The sequence below is a fragment of the Cornus florida genome, unplaced genomic scaffold (genome assembly GCF_030987335.1).
Source record: "Cornus florida cultivar Cherokee Brave unplaced genomic scaffold, ASM3098733v1 CherokeeBrave_3.0.0_Hap2_Chr08, whole genome shotgun sequence".
In the NCBI taxonomy this organism is placed as follows: Eukaryota; Viridiplantae; Streptophyta; class Magnoliopsida; order Cornales; family Cornaceae; genus Cornus; species Cornus florida.
This window is the reverse complement of record NW_026775578.1, coordinates 30,099,195-30,123,326: the sequence shown is the minus strand read 5'-3', so window position 1 is coordinate 30,123,326 and position 24,132 is coordinate 30,099,195. Positions and strand designations below refer to the sequence as shown.

Below are 24,132 nucleotides of genomic sequence, written 5' to 3'. Positions count from 1 at the left end.
TTTTGATCAACCAAGTCATTAACGAATACATGCTATCTCATTTTGAAGTGTTTTGTTATTACTTCTTCCGTTTCAAGATAAGTGTTTCTTTTTGAGAATCTAACTTTTTAAGAGAATGATTTTTATATTTTTTATTATATTAGTAGTGAATGAATGGCCAAATATATTCCTAGTGGACAGTGATGTGATGATTTATTTTTAATAGATTTGATGCAAGAAGGTTAAATTAGTAATATTATAAAAAATAGTACATTAATTTTTTAAATAAAATACTTATTTTGAAACGGATAAAAATAAAAAAGTGAACACTTATTTTGAAACGGAAGAAATACATAATAAAATGATGATGTGAATTGAGAATTTGATAATCAGATAGATTAATTACATATTTTAAAATTACTCTTACATTCTCTTCTTTGGTACACCGTATTGAATAGAGTGTTTGTCTGATACCATACAATACACCAGTTGCTATGGTGTTGTACTTAAGGACGTCACATCTTATAAATGTTTCCGCGGCAAATTTACAAGAGAGGACCCACAAACTCTTGAATGGTCAATTTCTCTCTCTCAAGGCTTCCAAATTCCAATTGACAACATTAATAACTTTATTTTTTTTCAAAGGACAAAATATAGTTACTCTTATTCTTCACTTTATTTTTATGTATTACACGTAGTATAATACAATGTGTATTATGAATAACAATTATGTTATATATCATATAAGAGTCCTGATCTCTTACTTTCTATAGAGCAAAAAAATTAATTCATATTTTCTATGGTTAGATTAAATTTAATGGTCATTTTTCAAACTCACTTATGATATTTATTTTTAACACAAAACCACTCTCACCCTATTTTTAGTTTCTATAAACTTTTGAAAAAAAATAATACTAGTATATTTTACTAAAAAATTGTTTTTATTTAGATGTTTTTTTGAAAAAAAAAAAAAAAAAAACAATACCTGTATCTTTTAATTTTGCAACAACAGTATAATATTATAACATTTTCCTAAAAAAACATCTTGTTATTCTCAGTATAAGTAAATTAATATACTTCTGGTAGTATAAGTAAATTTACTAACAAATATACTATAATATTGCATTTTGGAATATCAAATTGATCAATTGGAATTGAAATTAAAGAAAATTTCATTTAAAGTTTGAACAAAAATTCTTTCTATTTCAATTTGAAGTTGGGTATTTGATGAAATTCATTATGGGTCAAGTGCAGAAAACACCCCTCAAGTATGCATATAGTGCATATCACACCCCTCTCGTACAAAAAACACCCCTCAAGTTTCAATTTGGTGCACTTAAGTCCCTGTTGCACATTTAAAACCAAACATGACCAAAGTACCCTTAGTCAATAATTTTATAAAATATATAAAAATATAAAATTTTGTAAAAAGACCAAAAAGGACCATAAACATAACATTGTCATTTTGCTACAATTCTGTCTGGGTTATAGGAGAAAATCGGCATAGAAGAGTGAGGCGTCGAGATTGTCGGTGAGCTTGGTGTTAGGGTGTTTTTTTTTATTTTTTTTATTTTTTAAGAAGAGAGATGTCCCAGGTGGCGGTGACCTCAGAGGCTGTGGCGTTAATGGAGGAGATGGTGGTTGAGGCGACTGTGAACTCATGGCTTTCATCTCTGCCGTGCCGGATAACAAAATAGCCGGTAATCAAAAACCTAATTTGATTTGATCAAAGCTTTGTTTTCTGTTTGCTTATTCAATTGATTTGTTTCTTATTCTGTTTAGTTTTTGTTTGTTTTTTATTTTGTGTTTAAGCTCTGTTTCAATCACTGTTGTTTAAAGCATGTGGTCGCACAGTGAATTTGGTGAACGGCGTCGTTGGTCTCCTCTCCGTCGGAAAATGGCAGCTGTGCCGAGCCGCCGTGGAGACGGTGCTCGGAGGAGTCGAATTGCGGCCGATCTACGCTGGAATTCCGTATCCGGATGGCGATGAAGGCTCATATGCATTTCTCGTTAACTACATGAAGTTTCAAAATCGGCGCTGTTGGTTTCCTTTTTACTGGAAAATGGCAACTGTGCCGAGCCGCCGTGGAGACAGTGCTCGCAGGCGGCGAATTGTGGTCGATCTACGCTGGAATTCCGTATCCAGATGGCGATGGAGGCTCCTATGCGTTTCTCGCTAACTATATGAAGTTCAAAATCGGCACCGTTGGTCTCCTTTCTGCCAGAAAATGGCAGCTGTGCCAAGCCGCCGTGGAGACGGTGCTTGCAGGCGACGAATTGCGGACGATCTACGCTGGAATTCCGTATCCGGACGGCGATGAAGGCTTCTATGCGTTTCTGGCTAACTCGATAAAGTTTCAAAATCGGTTCTTCGAACACTCAACAGACTTCAATTTCTCTCCGACGTCATAATGACCGTGAACTTAGAGAATCGAGGTCGTCATCTTCAGGTAAAGGATCTGTTGGTCAAACGATCGATAAAATGTGAAATTGACAGTAAAACACCCGATCAACACCGTCGCTGACAATTCATTATTGAATATGTGATTGAATTTGTGAGTTTGATTATTGGATGATAATGATATATTGACTATGTATGGTAGGACAGTAGAATCCACCTCAGAAACAACAAGGTAATCCAAAAAAAAATGGGTGAAGCTCTTCTCACAACCTTATCCATGGAGAATAGTCATTTGTCCACACTTTTGTTCATGGATTCAAATTCAACGCACGAAGAAATGGAGAGAGAGTTGATAATTACCTTTTATTGTTATGTAAGTAGTAATGGTAAAATTAAATATAGAAACTAAAAATAGGGTGAGAGTGGTTTTGTGTTAAAAGGAAATACCAAAGGTGGGTTTGAAAAATGACTGTTGTATTTTATCTAACGGTCTAAATAAAAAATGTGGATTAATTTTCTTACTTCATGGGCAGCAAGAGATCAGGACTCTATCATATAATACAAATATATGTCACTCTATTAATTTAATTTTACATAACAAGAGTAATTTGAAAAGAAAAGAAAAATTGAAACCTATTCATCCTAACTTTTAAACTTGTCTACCAAACACGATAATAAGTATACCATTAAAAAATAAATAAATAAATCATTAGTATATAATACTAAATAAAATTAAAATTCTATTTTAGGTTCTCATTCCATATCTTAAAAGTTTAGGGTTCAAATTCCTTTGAAGCCAAACACCACCATTGTACAAAAAAAAATAATAAAAAATAAATAAATAAAAAACAACCCCATAATAAGAAGGGGTAAGTGCAAGAAACACCCCTGAAGTATACCTTTCATAACACTTTTACTTCTTATTTAAAAAAAGTGTACAAAAAACACTCATATTCTTTTCAATTTGTGCGAAAAACACCTCTAAATTACTATAATGTTCATTTTACCCTTTTACTCTTCCAAAAATACCCCTGAAGGTTGGGAATTTACTATTGGGTTTTTTATGGAGGAACGGCTTGTGGCGGTGCGCCGGAGATGATGGAGCAATGAAACGGTAACTGATCAGCGGGAATGATCATTGGGCGTATGACGGCGTGTTGGAGCGTGTTGACACGCGATCTGGATGAAGAGGACGAGGGGCGCGGGTTGAGGAGGCCGGAGTGTAACTGACGTGTAATATTGAATAGAGATTTGAGACCGGTGAAGCGGCAAAGGACAATTGTGAAGGCCATGGTTTTATAAACCCGGTGTATCTGTGATGACCCGAAAGCTGACCCAATAATGGATCCCGAATGAGAAAGCGAAAAGAGAAACAAGGTCTCTATAGATATACATCATCCCTAAGACGCCCAAAGTAACTTCCCATGAAGTCATGGAATCCAAAAAGAACAAAATGCGGAAGAGAATTTTAAAAATGGGTAAATACAACCCTGGGGGTAAAATAGTTATTTCAAAATAAAGATGGATGCCACTGTGCATACAATTGGATAGATAACGAAAAATTAATAAAGTTAAACTCAATAATCGCTTGATTCGGAGTCTAGATGAAAGAGATATGCAACCTCGAAGTTTTGAAAACAAAAACAGAATTTAAAAGTGCTTAGGGGAGTTGGCGATCGATCGCCCACGGCTAGCGATTGATCACCCAAAATCGGCGATGAATCACCATCTGCAAAAATGCACCAGATTTTCCAGATCTGCAACCAATTTTCGGCACCAAAACGGACTTTTTTGAAAAAAAGTTATAAAGAAACTCCCTTAAAATGTGATTTTCTATACGACCACCATGTCGAAGCCAAATCTTATTTTTGAAAAGAAATTCCCAAAATGCCCTTATGCACAAACTTTGCAAAAAAGTTAAAAGCACTTGAAACAGAAATCATGCATTGCATAGATAAAAGAAGTTTGGCCCTTGACCTCATTACATACATGTCAAATAAGTCTCAAATAGTGCGTTTAAGTACATATTACATATCCTACATGAAAATTACAAGTTTTGACATATCGAACCAAAAGATGTAAAACATGCTAACACGCGTATATATACTAAATACATCATAAATACTCCAAGCAACCAAGCAAATCTAGGGATGTTGTGCATCCCAAAACAAAATCTCCTTACCTGAAAAATATCCTAAACAATGAGGGTGAGTAAACAAGTTACTCGTAGGAAGAAGTACGCGCGTATACCCTAAACTTTCAAGTGTCATGCAAGTTCAATATAGACGAATATAAGGGATCATTCCACTTAATGTCTATTTTGCAAGGTGAATTAAGGGATCATCTCAAGCTACATAAGCAATTAAAATGAAATACGCAATATACAAATATACAAGCACAAGCATACTAAACAATGTTGAGACAGAATACACAATATACAAGCACAAGTATACTAAACAATATTGAAACGAAATATACAACGCTCAAGCATACAAGGTGCAAGTATACTAAACGTAATTGAAATCTCACACACCAAATCACAAGCTACAAGTAATTAACGATTAACAACTTGGAATTGAATGCAAAATCAAGTAGTCGGAAAAACTAGGACATGTGATCTTGGTTTTTAATCAAGACTTTACAAGTTATTTCGGATAATTACGACCTACAAGGTACTACATAGTGCGCACTCTAATGATGTAGGGAGAACTCGTACCTTCTGTACTAGAGCCAAGCCCTAGCCAGTCGTATCATTATACATGTCCTTACAAGCTTTCCTAAAATCAACAAGTTCATAACTCATACACAAATAACAATGCAAGAAAGCACCTTCCATGCACAAGTAGAGTGAAACCACACAAACCATGTCCTAGGATTTCATGTCTACAATGGCATACACCATGTCGAATCTTCAATGTGCGATTCGTTACACGTCACAATGATACTATATGTCAACTAAGTCAAATTACCATCAAGTGAGCCACAATTACTAAGTATACAATTGATAGGGAAAAATAAACCTAACCTACCTTGACCAGTCGTCAGACCTCTTCGACATATTTCGTTATTAGAAATAAAGATTTCCATCGGATAAGAATGATGATATTTCTTATCCAGGATAATGAATGATGACGTGGTTCAATAGGGTAAGGATAACTTGGGCACAATTTGAGAAAGTCAAAGGAGTAAATCATATTCTCGACAAATCTGGCAACAAACGATCTCCTCTATTCTCGTACAAGCGGATCTCCTGCGAGACCAATTTGATTCCAATTGACAGCCATAAATAGGGCACCGAACCGTTAAAGAAGGTACGAGAAAAAACCCCTAAACAGAATATTACATAATGATTATGTGATACGATTACAAGTACTAACTTGATCGTCGGAGGGTCCTCGGCTGGCACCCCACCGGTGCCATTCAAGGTGACGTCCCTTTGTTTTGCAGGTAAACGCCATCGTTCCGAGTTGTGAAAATTTTCGCATCAACAGCTGGCGCCGTCTGTGGGAACCGATTAGTTCTCTGAAGAAATAATAATCCTGACACGACTTGGCTCGGAGGCAAGACAAAAGTTTCCGATCATGGAAACCATCCCAAAGTTATCAGTTAACAACGGGTTTCTATGTTCTTATATAAGGACGGATCTCTATATCATTACCCGTCCATCATATTGGGGGCAAAACTGTGGGTTGTGTGATGCCACCCAGTGTACGATGACAATAATCAAAATTTGGCATGTTGACTCAGGCAGTCCAGTGTGGTGTTTTCCATCTAGCGATGCTTGGTCCCCTCACTACTGAGGTTTGGTCGTCTAAGACCAAACTCTATATCATATTTGGCAGCAGCAAACTACCATGGCCTGATCGTTGAAGAGTAAGGCCTGATCCTTCTGCGCCTACATAAGTGAGGTGGTTTCCACCCCTCAAGAGGATCACTACCAATAAGGGAGTTTCTACCTACTAGTAAACCCTCTACCACTGAGGATGTCTCTAGCAACGGAGTCTCATTACTCTGTCTATTCGTACAATCAGGGTGGCCTTCTACACCCAAGAATGTATCGAAGCCTTTAGGTCCAAGGAGGTCTAATGTCCCTCCAGATCCCATGAGGTCTGTATTTCCAAGGAGGTTCCTAAGTGAAGGGCGATCATTGGACCCAACGAGGTACTGGCCACCAGACCATCATTTGTCAGCCGTTGGGTACCACGTCCCCATCACGCCAATCGCTGGACACCAAGCCTCCACCTACCAGACGACAGTCGTCATCTCTTTTCCTTTGCAATAATTGCCTATTGACTTCAGATTATGCAGAACTTTGGATTGATAATCCATGGCAAGTTAATTTTCAGTAATCATTTCTAACACAATTTAATATTTTTAGACAACTATAAATTGTTGCAGCACTAGGCACTCCGTCCACTGTATAAACGTATTTAGAATGAGTCATCACCCAAGATCCTACCTCGGGGGTAGAATAGTGGATCACACGATATCAATTGTCGATCTGCATATGATGATAAGGTCTAGAAGATTGACGTACCAACCTTGGTACATCGAGCTAGTCGGGCTTTTAGTCTCTCTCCTTTAGTGACCACTCGGGGGCACTAGTAGTCCAGGACGAGAGGCCAACAACATATTCTCCCTCATTAAAGGGATAAGAAGCCAACTACTCCTTTTACACAGAAGGGTGAGATAATTAAAGCTTCCTTCATTTATTAGAAAGACGAGACGACTACCTCTCGTATTAAAGGGGTCACCTTCCTTCAGACTGCACTTCTTTCCCCATAAAGGAACGAATGATCAACTTCATCTTCTTCCCTCGGTAAAGAGACGATGGGTTAACTACTCCCTTATTAAAGGGAGAGCTCACAACGCTCGAGCAAATCCACTTCCCTTATTAAAAGGGGCAAGAAAGTAATCATCAAGTATGCTTAGCTCAGTAGGACTTGGCATTCCCGACGCTTGACAAAAATCTAATTCCCTTACTAAAGAAATACAAGGGATGATAATGAGTGTCCTATATTAAAAGGACCCTGGCTGAATGAATCCCGTAAGCAATATCCCCGTACTATAAGGGATAGTAAATAAATGTCCTGTACTACAAGGACCCGGGCTGAATGAATCCCGTAATTAATATCCCGGTACTATAAGGGATAGTAAATAAGTGTCCTGTACTATAAAGACCCAGGCTGAATGAATCCCGTAATCAATATTCCCTTACTATGAGGTATAGTAAATAAAAATTCTTTACTAAAGGGACGAGCTGAGTAAAGCTCGTAAAATTTAATTATGTTATTAAAGGAGTGACGACCTGAGTGAAGCTCGTACAATTTATTCCTTTACCAAAGGAAGAGTACCCGAGGGTACAAAAAATAGTACCCAGGGCAGAGTACCCAAGGGTACTAAAAATAGTATCCAGGGGCAAAGTACCCAAGTGTACCAAAAATAGTACCCAGTGGAAGATTACCCAAGGGTACCAAAAATAGTACCTAGGGGCAGAGTACCCATGGGTACTAAAAATAGTACCCAAGGGAAGATTACCCAAGGGTACCAAAAATAGTACCTAAGGGCAGAGTACCCAAGGGTACCAAAAATAGTACCCAAGGGAAGACTATCCAAGGGTACCAAAAATAGTACTCAGGGGCAGAGTACCCAAGGGTACCAAAAATAGTACCCAAGGGAAGATTACCCAAGAGTACCAAAAATAGTACTTAGGGGCAGAGTACCCAATGGTACTAAAAATAATACCTAAGGGAAGATTACCCAAGGGTACCAAAAATAGTACCCAAGGGAACAATATCCAAGGCGGAAAAAAAAAAAAAAAAAAGTTACTTTTAACATGAACAGTACCTGTGGGCATTCTTCCCAGAACAGTGCCCAGGGCAAAAAAGAAAAAAAAGAAAAAAGAAGTTATTGTTTACATGAACAGTACCCGCGGGCACTCTTCCCAAGGGAACAGTGCTGAGGGCAAAAAAAAAAAAATAAAAAAAATTACATTCCCAAAACTAGACGAGCAAGCTTGGGAATAGGGAGCAACTGATAGGGAAAAATAAACCTAACCTACCTGACCAGCCGTCAGACCTCTTCGACATATTTCGTTATCAGAGATAAAGATTTTCATCGGATAAGAATGATGACATTTCTTATCCAGGATAATGAATGATGACGTGGTTCAACAGGGTAAGGATAACCTGGGCACAATTTGAGAAAGTCAAAGGAGTAAATCATATCCTCGACAAATCTGGCAACAAACGATCTCCACTGATCTCGCACAAGCGGATCTCCTGTGAGACCAATTTGATTCTAATCGACAGCCATAAATAGGGCATCGAGCCGTTAAAGAAGGTACGAGAAAAAACCCCAAAACAGAATATTACATAATGATTATGTGATACGATTACAAGTACTAACTTGATTGTCGGAGGGTCCTCGGCTATTACCCCACCAATGTTATTCGAGGTGACGTCCCTTTGTTTTGCAGGTAAATGCCATCGTTTCGAGTTGCGAGGATTTTCGCATCAACAACAATAACCTAGTAATAAGTTTGCAAGGTAATTACAAGGGACATTCTACAAGAATTCATTATTACAACAAGAATCGTTAGAACCTAATAATCGAGTAAATGAAGCAATTTACTTATAACAAGATATATATATATATATATATATATATATATATATATATATATATATATATATATATATATATATATACACGTGCTACACATGCTTGAATCAACACATAATGATAAGTATACAAGATAGATACTTGTAACAATCCACGAGAATTTCACATTACAACAAACATGAAATTATAGATTTAGTAATCTACTAAATGGAATAATTTTCTCTACACAAGATATATAAGCTATACATGCTTTGAATCATTAAACCTCATGTCAAGTATAAAGAATCATCATCTAAATACAATCCTATAATTCAACAAGCATGTATATAACATATAGAGAACCTCAAAAACACGAAAACACTAAGAATATAAACATACAACAACCCCTACCTCATTAGGGAACAGAATTTCTAGAATCCAAGGTAACCAAAGGTAAAAATGAAAACTAAGCAAATGTGTTCTAGAGAATAAGAGAGTAAGGTTTTATCTTCAAGGTGGAAGACCAAAGCTTCAAGGAAAGGGCTCAAAAATAAGATGTGGAGGATAAAACCTCAAAGATGGTGGCTAGGGTTAGAGAGAGAGGAAGAAGGAAAATTAGTGAAGAATGGTGTATTCCTTCACTAATTAAGCACTATGTGTGCTAACACTACATCTCTCACACACACAACACATCTCACCTCTCCACTTGTTAACTAACTAAGCCTCCTCACAAGATCACATCCTAAGCCTACACTTGTCACCATCTTAAGCCTCGTCTTAAGGCTTAATCCAAGCTCTACACTTGCCCTCATCCAAGGCCAACAAGTGTACCAATCAAAGACCACCAAGTGGGTGAATCCTCACCCTCCATATGTCATCATCCAAGGCTTCCAAGTGTCACCATTGAGATGCTTACAAGTGGACCAATGAGAGTGTGACACTTGTCACACTTTTTCAGAAATTACAAAATAGTCCCTCCCCAAAATATTTCACAAAATAAATTGCAAATGGTCCCTAAGACAAATATCTGAAATTTATTTAATTATGAAAAATATCAAGTAAAGCGAAAATGTTTCCGAAGAAACTATGCATCCATACCCTTACGTGAAAAAGTAAACAAGTAGCATGCTTTTCTATAAAAGTAAGACTACACATTTCATATAAATCAAATAAAGTGAACGCACGTGAAGTCAAAAATCAAATCCAAGCACGAAACCAAACTCAAAATCCTACATCGGGTTTAAAAAATCCTAAGGTTACGCGAAAAAGAAAAACGCCGAAAAAAGAGAGAAGATGACACGGCCTTTACAAGAACGATACCAATCTAAAAAAAAAAAAGTGTTGGGAACTATTCCTGAGCACTCAAGACTACCCGAAGGGGCAAGACCCGAACTCATAATGAAACATCAACGGAAAAAGAAAATCCGTAAAAACAGGAATAAGAAGGGAAGGAAAATGACTAGGTCATTACAACAGCGGCGCGGTAGGGGGCAATGGTGGCGGCAGAGAGCAGCGGAGTGCTCTGTACAGCGTGTGCTCGCCGTTATTTGCCGTCGCTTGGGAACAAAGCTCTGAACTGAAAGTGCTCTGTACATGGATGACCATAAAGCTTTGCCGGTAGGTCTTGATGCGCCGGTAATGAATTGGGTCTCGAAGCTCCAAACTTGAGTGACAATAAAGCTCCAAACCATGGTGTAGACGATGATCTTGTTGATGCCGAGGTCGCGGGGCTCCGAACCGTGGTTTTTGTCTTGTTACCCAAATTATTCAGTTACTGTTTCTTCGTAGGTTCTGGTTATCTTGCTAAGCCTCAGCAGCAAGAATCTCATTCCTCTCTCTCTCTCCATTAATTCAACTTTCCTCTATTAAATAATAGTGCCATCAACTATCAACCCATTCATTGACATGGGTCTCTTTCATTCTCATAATCTTATATACTAATTCAATGCCCAATAACCCCCCCTCTCTCTCTCCTGTTGAGAAATATTCCATATATGGAGTCAAATAATACAAGTTTGACATATAAGTCTACAAAATGATGTTTCATGCTAACATTTGCATGAAATGGAAACTTGAAGGCAACGAGTCACCCAAGGAACGATAAGCATCACGAACCAAGTTTTCGTACGTGAAATATACCCTAGTAACTTTGGGGTGAGTAACATAAAGCTACTCGTAGGAAATGAGCATGCATCGACCTAACATTTTATAAATTTATCACCTTAAGGTGAAACATGTCAAATGGCTCATGCCACCTAACGTCTATGTCAAAGTGAGACTCAGGGAGCATCCTAAGCTACCCTAGAGCATAAATCAACAAGAATCATGATATACATACGTATATGAACGAATCAAGATTGGGATAATCCACAGAACACGACAAGAAGGATGCTTGAGTGTAGATTAACATGAATTGCATTTTCAATACAATTTAACAAGGTTTAGAGTAGTCCATACAACACGATAAGAAGAATACTTGAAATCAAGGACAGGGCATAATATCTATGCAATGAAACAAAGTTGGAACATTTCATGAAGCACGAAAAGTTATAGATTAACATGAATCACATTATCAATGTAATTGAACAAGGCTTGGAATAATCCATACAACACGACAAGAAGGATACTTGAGTACAAGGAACATATTATCAATGCAATTAACATGATTGGAACATTCTAATTAACACGACAAGGAGAACACATGAAATCAAGAACAAGGCATAAAATCTATGCAAGTAAACAATATTAGAACATTCCGATTAACATGATAAAAGTCATACATGAATTCAAGAATAAGACATAGTTTCTATGCAAGTAGACAAGATTGGAACATTCCGATTAACACGAAAAGAGTTATACATTAATTCAAGAATAAGACACAATATCTATGCAAGTAAACAAGACTAGAACATTCCGATTAACACGAAAAGAGTCATACATTAATTCAAGAACAAGGTACAATATCTATGCAAGTAATTAAGGACGGAACATTTCCTATAACACGAAGGAGTTTTAAAAATTTGAGGAATGTAACACTTGAAATCTAAAGAGTGAAATCAAACAATGTGGAAACTTGGATATCGCCCCAGATTAAAACCGTACTCTTGGGATCACTTTAGGGTTATCAACCCAAGGGTACCTTCTCATATTTTTGGGATTACTTTAGGGCTATCAACCCAAGGGTATCTTCCTCTATTCTTGAGATCACTTTAGGGTTATCAACCCAAGGGTATCTTCCCCTGTACTAGAACCAAGTCCTAACCATGCCAATTCTTGATTGATATCCCAAGTCCCAAAATCAACAAGTTGTGCAAGCCAAGATTGTATTAAAATACAAGAAATGCATTAACCACGTTTCATGCACAACCAAGATTTTGGAACACACAATTCATGCCCTAAGTTCATCAACTATAATGACATGTGAAATGTCAAGAAAATATAGTATGCATCTATATAGATTAGAACCAAGATATATAGCATAAGAAATCCATTGAAGCAAGTATATAATTAGTATAAGATTAATGATTCAATCATTTGTTTGACAACATTTGAATAATTAATTCATTCCAATGCAAGGGTGCAAGTTCATTAACTACATTAATGAAGCTAAGTTGCAAGAAGTCATGATATATGATAAATTGGAAAAAGCCCCATGAATTAGATGTCCAAATCATTAGAACACTAAGTAGAAATTAATTAACATAATTAATTAATTTCTCTAGAAATCAAAGTTTTCCAAAAATTCTCAAAATAACATATGTGAATGTCTATTCCATGGTGATTGCAAATATCACATCAATTTCATAAAGTGAGCAAGATATCATCATGCATAATTTAATTAATTTAAAATTAATTAAATCTCTAGATTTTCAAAGTTGTTCAAATGATCCAAAATTAATATATAACAAGGGTTCAGTCATGGCCACGCCATATATCAAGTCAAAAATGGAAAACAAACATGGTACAATTAAGTAGAATTTAAATCAAATTTAAATAAATTTCTAGATCTTGAACCAAAAGCAAGCATACAAGTTGTATAAACATCAATAGCATGCAAGATAGTAAGAATATAACCTATAACACCCCCTACCTCGATTTGAGATGCAAATCTCAAAAGCCACCAAATGAAAACCGCTCCGAATCCGACGATACCGAAGGGTTTTATCGGGGACAACACGATAAACATAACCCCCAAGGAAGCCCCATGAAAAACACAAGTTGACTTCAAACCCGAACTCAAAATTTGGTCGGAAATGGGTTCTAATAAGGGTGAAAGGTGCGCGGCATCAAGACAAGCATTAAACGTTAAGGCCGAAGACTTTTCACCAAGGAAAAATGGTCCAAAGGAGGAGAGAGACGGTGACAGTCATGGGAGGGAGCTTGGCCGGCCGTGGGAGAGGAAGAAGAAGAGGAAAATTCTGATTTTTCTCTTTAAGTTCCCTATTTATAGAAAAACCTTAAAAGTGCCTCGAAAGGGCCCCGCCGGGTCTGAAAAAGTGAATTTTGAGTAAACGCGCTTAAACAACAAAACTCCATGAACAAAAAAGATTTTAAATGAGAAAACATGAACAACGGAAGAAACGACGTCAAAAACCGAGTACTGAATAGAGAGATATGCCCCGAACAAGTTCGGCGGCAACCGGGGTCAGAAACTCAGAAACTGGAGAAAAACGACCAGAACGGAATTCTAAGAGTACACGACTCGACGAAATATGAAAATAAATTCCGTACGAGGATCCAGCCTTTATATGAGATATTTTTGCAATAACTTTCATTAATTGCACAATGACCCCTCCAAAAAGGGTTAATTGCACTAATGCCCCAGAATGAAAATATCTTCCAAAAATATTTTCTTAGATACCCCTGAAATAAAATATCTTCAAAAGATATTAATGAAAAACACCCCAAGAAAAGAAAATAATTCCAAAGAATTATGCATCCATGTCCCTATGGATACCGGGAGTAACTAGAGTACTTTCTTGCAAAAGTAAAGACACGTATTTTGAGGAAACCACTGAAGATGAAGGTACGTGAAGTCAAAAACTAACTCCGAGCACGAAAAGTGAGGTTTTGCCAAACAAGTGACAAACGGAGATAAGACAGAATAGGGAAAAAGACGAAATAAGGCATAGTATCCGAAAAGTGAAAATGCAAAAATGACTCGATCCTCAAAGGAAGTTGTCAATTCACGGAAAAGAGTCTCATAAATCATTTCTAAACACTCGAGACGACGCTAAGTGACAAGAAACAGAGTTGAAAAAGGAAAATTAAACGAAAAAAATTCATTCGTAAAAATTTCAGGAAAAAAAGAAGAGGAGGTAAATGACCGGTCGTTACAATAATAATGTCATCAACTATCAACCCATTCATTGACGTGGGCCTCTTTCATTCTCATATTCTTATATACTAATTCAATGCCCAATAACCCCCCTCTCTCTCCTGTTGAGAAATATTCCCATCTTCTTCAAGCAAATAAGCTAAAACTCTCTCTCTAACTTTATTTCTTTTTTGCTTTCTATCTCTCCTTTTGCTTTATGAGTTTCTCTTGATGCTTTCATATAGTTCTGTTTCATAAATGGGTTTTTCTCAAAACAATTGCAATAACTCTAGAAAGTCTTTAAATGACCCAATTTCCTCAGATATTTCTTGTTCAGCTACTAATCAGAAGAGTGACTACAATGAGCTAAGAATCAAGAACATATGGAATAAAATAATTTGGGTCCACCTCGTCGGCGGCGAAGCGCTACCGGCGAAGATGAGAGAGAGAGTAATAAGAGTCCCTCTAATTTTAAGCAGAACAAGGCTTGGTTGCTTGCAGAGTCAGGTAGGTGTGGTTGAGAGTTGTCAAATGCTGAACCACAATCGGTTCACTCCCTTTTCAGGTCTGTGTTCACATGGTGATGGCTTTTGGAGCTTGTGGCCAGGGAAGAAGAAGTAAAATAAGGGAAAATGTTTTTTTTAGTTACCCTTTTTAATAATTTCACAAAATATTTTATATATATATATATATTATTAAATGTGTTTCTAAGTGCATTTTAGTCTAATTTTTATAAATAGGACCTATTTGCACAAATGTCATAGTTTAGGGGTGTTTTTTTTTGCATGGGAGGGATGTAATATGCATTGTAAGAATACTATAAAGGTGTTTTTTACACTATGATATTTGCACAAATGTCATAGTTTAGGGGTGTTTTTCTTTCTTTTATTATTATTATTTTTATTTTTTTATTTTTTTTTTGTCGGCAATGCTATTCGGTTTAGACCATCACATTATCAAGTTTATGTTTTTATTTTTTTTAAGGTAAAAAACACACTCACTCACACATTTACTTATCTTTAAAATAATATTTTTATTTTTTCAAGACAAGAAATACACTCACTTATTGCTTCGAATACCTGAAATCATGGACCTTAACCTTTTATTTTGAAGACATGAAAATACCAAAGGAGTCTAAAAAGAAGGCGGGTTCATTTGTAACCTTGTAAATAGGCACTAATGCGAGGTGGGCAAAAGCATTATTGGTGGTTAATATGGAGGTTGAAGAACGAGTGCAATTATTTAAGTGCATTGGGCTGAAATTAGGGGTTGTGACAAAAGCCAAATTTTCATCACAGATTTTACAGGTTGAGAGAATTCCAATCACAACATCATTGGCTAAATCAAATTTTCTTCGTGTTCTTGTTCTTACTTTTCTCCCCTTTTTCCCTTCTCGATGTGGGTGGGTGTGTTGGTATATGAGGTATTCCAACATTTAAATGAAAAATGTGTTTTGGGTCTGGTTGTATTTTAGGTTCTTCAAGGCAAAGTACACGAGTGAAGAAGTGCTTTAAAGAAAAATAAGTTCTAAACATTTGGTTTAATCTTGCAAAGGTTAAACCAAATGTTGTATGTAAACCGGACAAAAAAAAGTTTTTGAAGTTTGGAGACGTAGTAATGAAGCGCTTTAGTAATATTTCGAAGGCCATTGTCACCCGCGTATTTATTCCTTGAAAATTCAAACAAATAACCATTTAATCTCCCAAAGAACCTGATTCCATGATTACAAATCAAATAATGAAATGAAAATAAAAATTCTATTTCATTCTTAGTCTACTAAATATGGTAATAATCATTGAAGGCAAAAAAAAAAAACGTAAAATGGTAGTAATTCCTTAAGATCAATGTAATTAATGTCGTATAACGAAATATTTGATCCAAGATCAATGTAATTTTTAAATACACAATAAAATATTCACATATATACGGTAATTATTATGCTATCCTCTCAGATTAGTGTAATCTACAATTTTATTACTCCGTAATTATTTAGGAAAAAAAAAATTAAAAAAGAAGTAAAGGAAATAAAAACAAATGATCACGATGAAAAGAAGAAGAGGTTAGTTGGCCTGTGCCAACGCCATTTCCTCATCCTCTTAAATGCCACCCCAACATCCTCGAAAATGTAATCCATTTTCTGACCGTACACGTGGATGATTAAAGAAAACGCTCCAACCGTGCCGAGTTAATCACCATTTATGTACGTTAATGGCCGTGTCCAAATCGGTCGCCTGTACTGGTCACAGAATCAGACGGTCAACGTTCGATGATCACACACACTCTCTCTCTACTTAAACCCCCCCTCTCTCCTCCTGCTTTCTCTCTCTATAGTTTGTATTCTATTCACACGGCGCATTGTAGAGAAAATGGTGCATCCTGTGGCGGAGGCGAGCGATAAGAGCCCCTACGGCTCACTCACTCCCGACGAGTTCTACACTCGCCACTCGGTGACTCACTCCTCCGAGTTCATCACAAACCCTCGCGGCCTCAAGCTCTTCACTCAGTGGTGGTCCCCACTCCCTCCGACCAAGGTCGTCGGCACCGTCGAGTTCGTCCACGGCTACACCGGCGAGACCAGCTGGTTCCTCGAACTCACCGCCGTTCACATCGCCAAAGCAGGCTTCGCCGTCTGCGCGATCGACCACCAGGGACATGGATTCTCCGAGGGACTTTCAGTTCACATCCCCGACGTCAACCCCGTCGTCGACGACTGCATCATGTTCTTCGATTCCTTCCGCGCGCGCTACTCGCCGGATCTCCCCTCCTTTCTGTACTCGGAGTCGCTTGGCGGCGCGATCGCGCTGCTCATCACGCTCCGCCGCGGCGGCCGGCCGTACGACGGCGTCGTCCTGAACGGAGCGATGTGTGGAATCAGCGCCAAGTTCAAGCCGCCGTGGCCGTTGGAGCATTTTCTGTCGCTGGTGGCGGCGGTGGCGCCGACGTGGCAGATGGTGCCCACGCGCGGCTCGATCCCGGAGGTGTCGTTCAAGGTGGAGTGGAAGCGGAAGCTGGCGATGGCGAGCCCGAGGCGGACCATGGCGAGGCCACGCGCGGCGACAGCGCAGGAGCTGATAAGGATATGCAGGGAGGTGCAGTCGAGGATGGCGGAGGTGGACGTGCCGTTCCTGATCGTGCACGGCAGCGAGGACGTGGTGTGTGACCCGGCGTGCGTGGAGGAGCTGTACCGACGCGCGGCGAGTAAGGATAAGACGTTGAAGATATATCCGGGGATGTGGCACCAGATGATTGGTGAGCCTGAAGAGGGCGTGGAGTTGGTGTTTGGGGATGTGGTGGAGTGGCTGAGGACCAGGGCTGAACGCGCCGCCGCAGCTGGCGGAGAAGACGGTGGTTCTTCTTAGATTATGCAGCTCTCTATAAGTACAATATAAGTTTGCCTGTGGAAAATTAAAAATTGCAATATTAGTGATCATGCAAATGGGTTTTTGTTTGAAATGCTTAAGCAAAGTACTCAATTTGGCTTAATTGAATTTAACTTTTTCTTAGAATATATGACCCAAAAAAAAATAAAAAATAAAAAGAAAGAGAATGCAATATCTTCAATTGCTAAAGGAATAATACTGCTTTTTATATGTTTTTGGAGAAGGAAGTATATTGGAATATTAATTTATGGAGGCAGAACAAATAAGTGAACCACATTAATCACGAGAGTTTCACCAAATGAATTGTCCAATCTGTCCTCTTGGCAAGTCCTATATAAAAACAAAAATGCAAAATTTAAATTATAATTAATAGTTTGCCCTTTATTTCTTGGGGGTAATGTGGTCATGTTCCTTAGTTTTTCAAGTCAAACGATATGTATTGGAGGAATTTTAAATTATAATAATGGTTTATATGGGTATCCATAATTTAGTATCTTTCCAAATTATTATTTCTTATTATTAAGAAAAATAATGATAATTTGTTAAATGGGATATTATTGTTTTTTAATGATAACATTGAATAATAATAATAGAGTTCCACTTTATGAAATCAAATGAAACTTGGCAAAGACGTAATTCAAATAAACAAAAATGATATGAAATTCAACAATTGAATGAATCTATGTTAAAATTTCTTACTTTCGAACGTTATATCACCACTCTAAATCAAATACCGCAAAAAACTAGACATATAATTTATTCGCTACTTCTACAAGATGTACTAATTATTTATACAAAATCATGAGCAGTGCTAATGAATTCTGCATTAATTTTTAAATTCTTTGTTGTTAGATTTGAAACAATCATTAGGGTTTCTGTAACTCAAAAAATATATTGTTTGAACTGGATTGACATGAGCATTAGTATGGTAATCAACTGAATTTTGTTAGCTCAAGCTCTATCACTATGAATTTGAAGTAAAAAGATTTTAGTCATGGTCGCATGTGCAGAAAGAAAAGATGGATATCATGTAAAGATTAGCCCAACTGCTTAATTATCTTTAATTTTTAATGCTAATCAAATTCAATTTCTTTGTAAATAAATCCTTCAATCTTATAGGTTTAGTCTCCACTCTCATGATTCATTCTTTATTAAGATTAGTGCCATTGATAGTCATGACTATCCAAACCATTCTCAAGTTTTATTTTTATTTATTATTCTTTATTCTTTTCTTCCATCATCCCCGTGACATATATATACACATAAATATATATATATACACATAAATATATATATATATATATATATATTAATGAAAAGATGACAAGGCATGGAATTCTTCAATGATGATGTGGCGAAGGTGATTGGATGATGACTGGGCAGAATTGCTGACATGGCATGTGACTGGGCGATAATGCTATTTTTTTTTTCCTTCTCATTTTGGAATACAAAATATAAAACACATATATAAGAAGCATTAAATGATACAAATGTCTACTTAAATATTTATTTTGATACATGAAATAATATATTTTGTACACTTATCATTCACTCTCATAATTCATTCTTTATCGAAATAACGCCATTGATGATCATGACTATTCAAACCATTCTCGAGTTTCATTAAAAAAAGAAAAATTGTAAGATCTATCCCGTTCAATATATGAGATTGAATTTTGAGACCGTTAGTATCCAAAAGTAGCCAACCAAAATGTGAAAATGTAATAAGAACATGCCACTTGTAAAATTTTGCACTCTAGGAATAAAAAAAAAATTAAAAAAATTGCACTCTTGACTTGTTCTAAAGACACATGGATGAAGTGCATTGCTGTCAATATGCCAGTCCCTAACTAAAAGAACTAACATAGTCCTTTTAACTGAATTCATGAGAGAGAATGACATGGTAAATGACTAAATGGTCCTTGTAATGCATTAGAATTGGTAGGATCAAATCATATTTGTTATGCTTTAGACTTGGTCAGACTAAACCACACGTCTTTAGTTTTTGTCTCTTAACATTTTTGAGAAATGGATGAAATCTTTGGTGAAATGAATTGCAGATTTGGATCTGATTCAATAATGATGAAGCTTCTGAAATCCTCCATGGACAAAGCACACGAAAGACTGAAATCCAAAGACGGTCCTATTGAGCGCTTGAATGAGAAATCAAAATTCTATGAGTTGGCCATAATCCAATTGGAGGGTAGTTTGAAGCTAGTTCAAGAAGAGACAGACAGCTACATTCTCGAAAGCAGCCATGAAATCCTCTCAGACCTCATGGAAATCAAGGACAGGCTTCGCAGACGCCTCAAGGAGACGAAGCTCGCCATTGTCAAGAAAGACGAAGAGCTAAAGGAGAGTTCGGAAAATGAATTCAAGCTAAGACGAGCATTGGCATTGAAAGAAAAAGAGTTAGCTTCTCTTGGCGCCAATTTTGAAGAAGCCGAAAAACCAAAGAAAGAGGGTGCTAATGAAGGTCAAGAAGGGGACATTGGTGAGCTGAAATTCTGTGTGGATCAGCAGGTTTGGAATATCAAGCAAAAGCTTGAGGACGAGAGAATGAATCTAACAAACGAGAATAAGGATGTGGAGCTCAATGGGGATGATGGTTTCGAAGTGAAGTCCCTGAATGTGTCTTTGAGGCCGGAGCAGAACATGGTGATTGAAAGAGTGAGCTCCGACATAGACATTTTGAAAGGGACATTGGATGTTGCCTTTGAGAAGATGCAAAATGCTGAGGTCTTGCCCTTGGAGAAGCAATGGAGGTGCAACATTGAGAAAGACACAGTCTCGATCTTGATCAGAGGCTTCATGGGCGATTTCCAGCAGAATTTCAAAGGGGACTTGAGCAAGAGAGGCAGCCATGGCGCTGTAGGGTTGTTGGACAGTGTGTACTGGCCGGGATTGGTCAATGAGATGACAAGCTTGCGTCGTGAACTTGAGGCCCTTAGTGGTCACAATGAGGTGCAGGTGAGAAAGGCGAAAGGGAATGAGAGTTCTGGCCTTCCACCACGGATCCAAAGAGCAAACAGTGAGCCCTTACTGGAGGTGGATTATACGGAGGATCACCATGAGGAGGACTCGAGAGATGAGAGAAGCCACTATGTTGCGAAGATGGTGAAGAATCATGAGTCCATTATAAGGAAACAGCGCGAGGAGTTGCAATGGCTGAAGAGAGAAATACTCCGAGAGAAGGGACTATCTGGCAAGAGAGACAAGGACCCCAATGGCCTTGAAAGAAGGATCCGAGAAGTGATTGTAAGATTGGACAATGTCATTCAATGGAATCCCAAGTCAGGTAACAAGAAAGGTCTTTATGAGGAGGACAGTTCTCGAGAGAAAAGGATATCAAAAAATGATGTAGCAACAAATGTTTGTGAAAAAGACTTAAATGACAAGATTAGGAAACTAGAACAAGAGACAGATGATTTGAATTTACGAACCACGATCAGGGAAGAAGCTTATATGATTCTGTTGAAAGGTTTGATGAGAGACTTTTGCTTTGAGTTATGTGATTACGACACCATGAGTTTGATAAGGGATGATATTTGTTTACATTTCTTGAAAGAGGAAATATATTACACCCTATGCAGTGAGGCGGTGAAGGAAATCGATGGCCATCTTCATGGCTTCGCCCATTTTGCATTAAGCCAAGATCAAGAGGTCAGAGTTCTGGAAAATTTTCAGGACAATTTCAAATGTGTTAGCAATTTATCCGAAACCATCAGAAGCTCATTGAAGGAAAATGAGCATAGGTTGTTCTTTAGAGAAATGGTCAAGGCATGGAAGATGGAAAGAGATGGAAATGACATTGAGAACCTCATTAGAGAAGAGATATATCAGCTTGTCATTGTTGAGGCAGTGAAGGATGCTAATGTCTTTCTCAGAGAATGTGAAGCCGTGAACAAAGACAAAAAGTTGGACCTGAGTTTAGAGATCAAGGGAGAGGAAAACTCGAACCGAGAACTAAATTCTTTGTTGAGATGTTTCGAAGTGGAGGAAGATTTGATGCTGAGTGCAATATCTGAAATAAAGGAACACAATGCTCAACATGACCTTGTGGGGATGGAATGTGAAGAGCCAGAGCGCGTCACCATCGAATGGTTGTTGACAGAGGAGGTGAGCACTTTCAGTTCAGTGAGTAGCAAGATAGAGAAGGCTCTACAACAGCTGATTAAGAGCAAGACATTATTGAGAGAGTTGGGAGGCATAGCAGTTGGTGACTTAGAAAATGTTCAAATGGGCATTGCAGATAGCAAAAGTCACTCCTTTTCCCAACCAAAAGACAATCAAGTTGTGCAATTCTCACCAGTACTAGTGGACTTGGATCAAATGGTACAAGAAAAACTAGAAATAAATTGTTTGAGGTAATCAACTTTTCATGACATTTTTGTACGGTCATAGACTTGGGATATCATATTTTCCATTCTTCACACGTCTCCAAACAGCCTTTCCTAATGGGAAGGTAAGGGTTACATATATCAAATCCTCCCCAGACACCTTCGAGTGGCAGGAGTCTCACCTTCTATATATCCTCAGAAAAGTTTGGCTGGAGTTTCGTTTATTCTTTATTTCGGAAATATAATTTACATGTGGAATAATCAATCCTAATCTCTTTCAGGTTGGAAGAAATGAAGCATCAAGTAGATCAGCTTGTTCAAGTTGTGCCAGTACTGAGAAAAAGGGAATTGCTTTACAGGAAGGCTTTTGTGAGAAGATGTCATAATCTAAAACTAGCTGAAACTGAGGTTTGTTTATTTATTAGTCTTTCCCTCCCACAAAAATGCAATTTGGACTCTGATGATCAAATTCACATTTCAGCTAATTAGATACATGAAATTATAATTATTTCGTCAATTTTACATTTCATCTAATTAAATAATTGAAATATTGTTGTACATGAATTTGTGTTGGGAAATAGGTGGATTTGCTAGGTGATCAAGTGGATGCACTTCTAGGACTACTTGAGAAAATACACTTGATATTGGAGCAATATTCACCAATATTGTCGGGCTACTTTAAGGTGAGCAATGCTAATTATGCAAGTATTTAAACGTGTATGTTGATTTTTTAAGTGGTAACTGTCACTCGAAAATGATAAATGTTCCGAATCGGTATAATTATCGACAGATGTGTCTTACCGACAGATATGTCCATTGTTGATTTGAACACTCTGAAAGGCAAGTCTTTATCAATCACTAATTAGGAATTCTTATTAGATATTGGTGATTGGAATAGTGGTAAAAAAACCGAACAATAAGTATAGCATTGCTCATTGTCACTTGCACATGCAGTGTTTTTATTTTTGCCCTCTCATTTTCTTTCTTGTTCTTGTTCAGGTTGCAGACATCTTAAAGTTGATCAAGAAAGAACTAACTCATGGAGCTTCACACACACCCTGTTAGTGAAATGAAGATGATGTATTTTTGTACTCTACAGTTAAGGATGGGATTATGACTCTGTAGATAAATAATTTTTTTTTTTTACAATAGTATTTAACCTCCGTATCTTCAAAGAAAAGGAAAGAGGTTCGAGCTCTAGGTGTGAGCAAATCGCATGGTTAAGCGAGGGAGGTTGTTTTTTATCAATGTAAAAAATAATAATAATAAAAATAAAAAAAATCAGAAATTTATTACTACCAAGGACTTAGCACAAGTGATATCTTCCAATCTTTTCGGGTACCATACTGAAAGTTAAAATAAAATATTGCTACTTGAATTGATTGAAAATATAGTTACTTATCTTTTTCTCATGTATTATTCAAAAAAAAATTGCTTTAACTTTATCAAATATCATATCATAGTATAATAAACAATTTAATTTTCGAAAGGCAAACAAACATTATAGCTATTTGAATTCAGTTTGAATCCATTATTCAAATTAGTAATGGAATTTAAACTTGATACAATTATTTAAGATGCAACATATTTAAATTCAAACTCAATTCTCAATATTAACAATTAGTTCATATTTAAATGTGGCCCGATGTCATAGTGGAATTGACTTGAAGGACTACTTAAATTTCTTCCTTAAAAATTATACTAGGGAGTAGGATAAAAAGAGAAGAGGAAGAAGTGAAAGGACAATGCGTGCCTTCGGCCACATAAGAAGGAACTTCCTTCTTATGATGAGGTCGGCCAATAAAACATCAATAAGTGTTAAAGTTCTAAAATAAAAAAAAAAAAATTATGAGGACTGGGAATAAAAACTGATCCTCCCTCTTTCTCTTTCACATATCTATATATATATATATATATATATATATATATATGTCTGTCCATGGCTGCCACCTCCACTGTCCGCCCATGGCCAGCTAGAGTTTTAAAACCCAAATCCTTTCACCAAATCCACCATATGATTAGGAAAAAACCATATGATTAGGAAAAAATAAAAATAAAATTCACTGCACGTGTATGTAATTCATTTCCTTCCATCATCATCTTCTTTTACAA

At 37.1% G+C, this 24,132-nt stretch overlaps 2 protein-coding genes across 2 annotated transcripts; both read left to right on the top strand.

Moving 5' to 3' along the window:
- The first annotated feature begins 16,414 nt into the window (after nt 1-16,414).
- On the top strand, nt 16,415-17,806 carry LOC132271065 (caffeoylshikimate esterase-like). The gene has a single exon (XM_059772326.1). It carries the CDS (start codon nt 16,667-16,669, stop codon nt 17,657-17,659), a length of 993 nt encoding a protein of 330 aa, XP_059628309.1. The 5' UTR covers nt 16,415-16,666; the 3' UTR covers nt 17,660-17,806.
- Nucleotides 17,807-19,708: 1,902 nt separating this feature from the next.
- On the top strand, nt 19,709-23,085 carry LOC132269966 (WPP domain-associated protein). The gene is made up of 5 exons (XM_059771190.1): nt 19,709-22,015; nt 22,129-22,145; nt 22,302-22,428; nt 22,602-22,703; nt 23,020-23,085. Exons 1-5 carry the CDS (start codon nt 19,709-19,711, stop codon nt 23,083-23,085), a joined length of 2,619 nt encoding a protein of 872 aa, XP_059627173.1.
- The last annotated feature ends 1,047 nt before the right edge of the window (nt 23,086-24,132 follow it).

Coding starts and splice junctions, on each gene's coding strand:
- LOC132271065 (XM_059772326.1), top strand. CDS start 16,667: ATGGTGCATCCTGTGGCGGAGGCGAGCGATAAGAGCCCCTACGGCTCA.
- LOC132269966 (XM_059771190.1), top strand. CDS start 19,709: ATGGATGAAATCTTTGGTGAAATGAATTGCAGATTTGGATCTGATTCA. Junction 22,429..22,601: donor TAAAACTAGCTGAAACTGAG/GTTTGTTTATTT, acceptor GTTGGGAAATAG/GTGGATTTGCTAGGTGATCA. Junction 22,704..23,019: donor TATTGTCGGGCTACTTTAAG/GTGAGCAATGCT, acceptor GTTCTTGTTCAG/GTTGCAGACATCTTAAAGTT.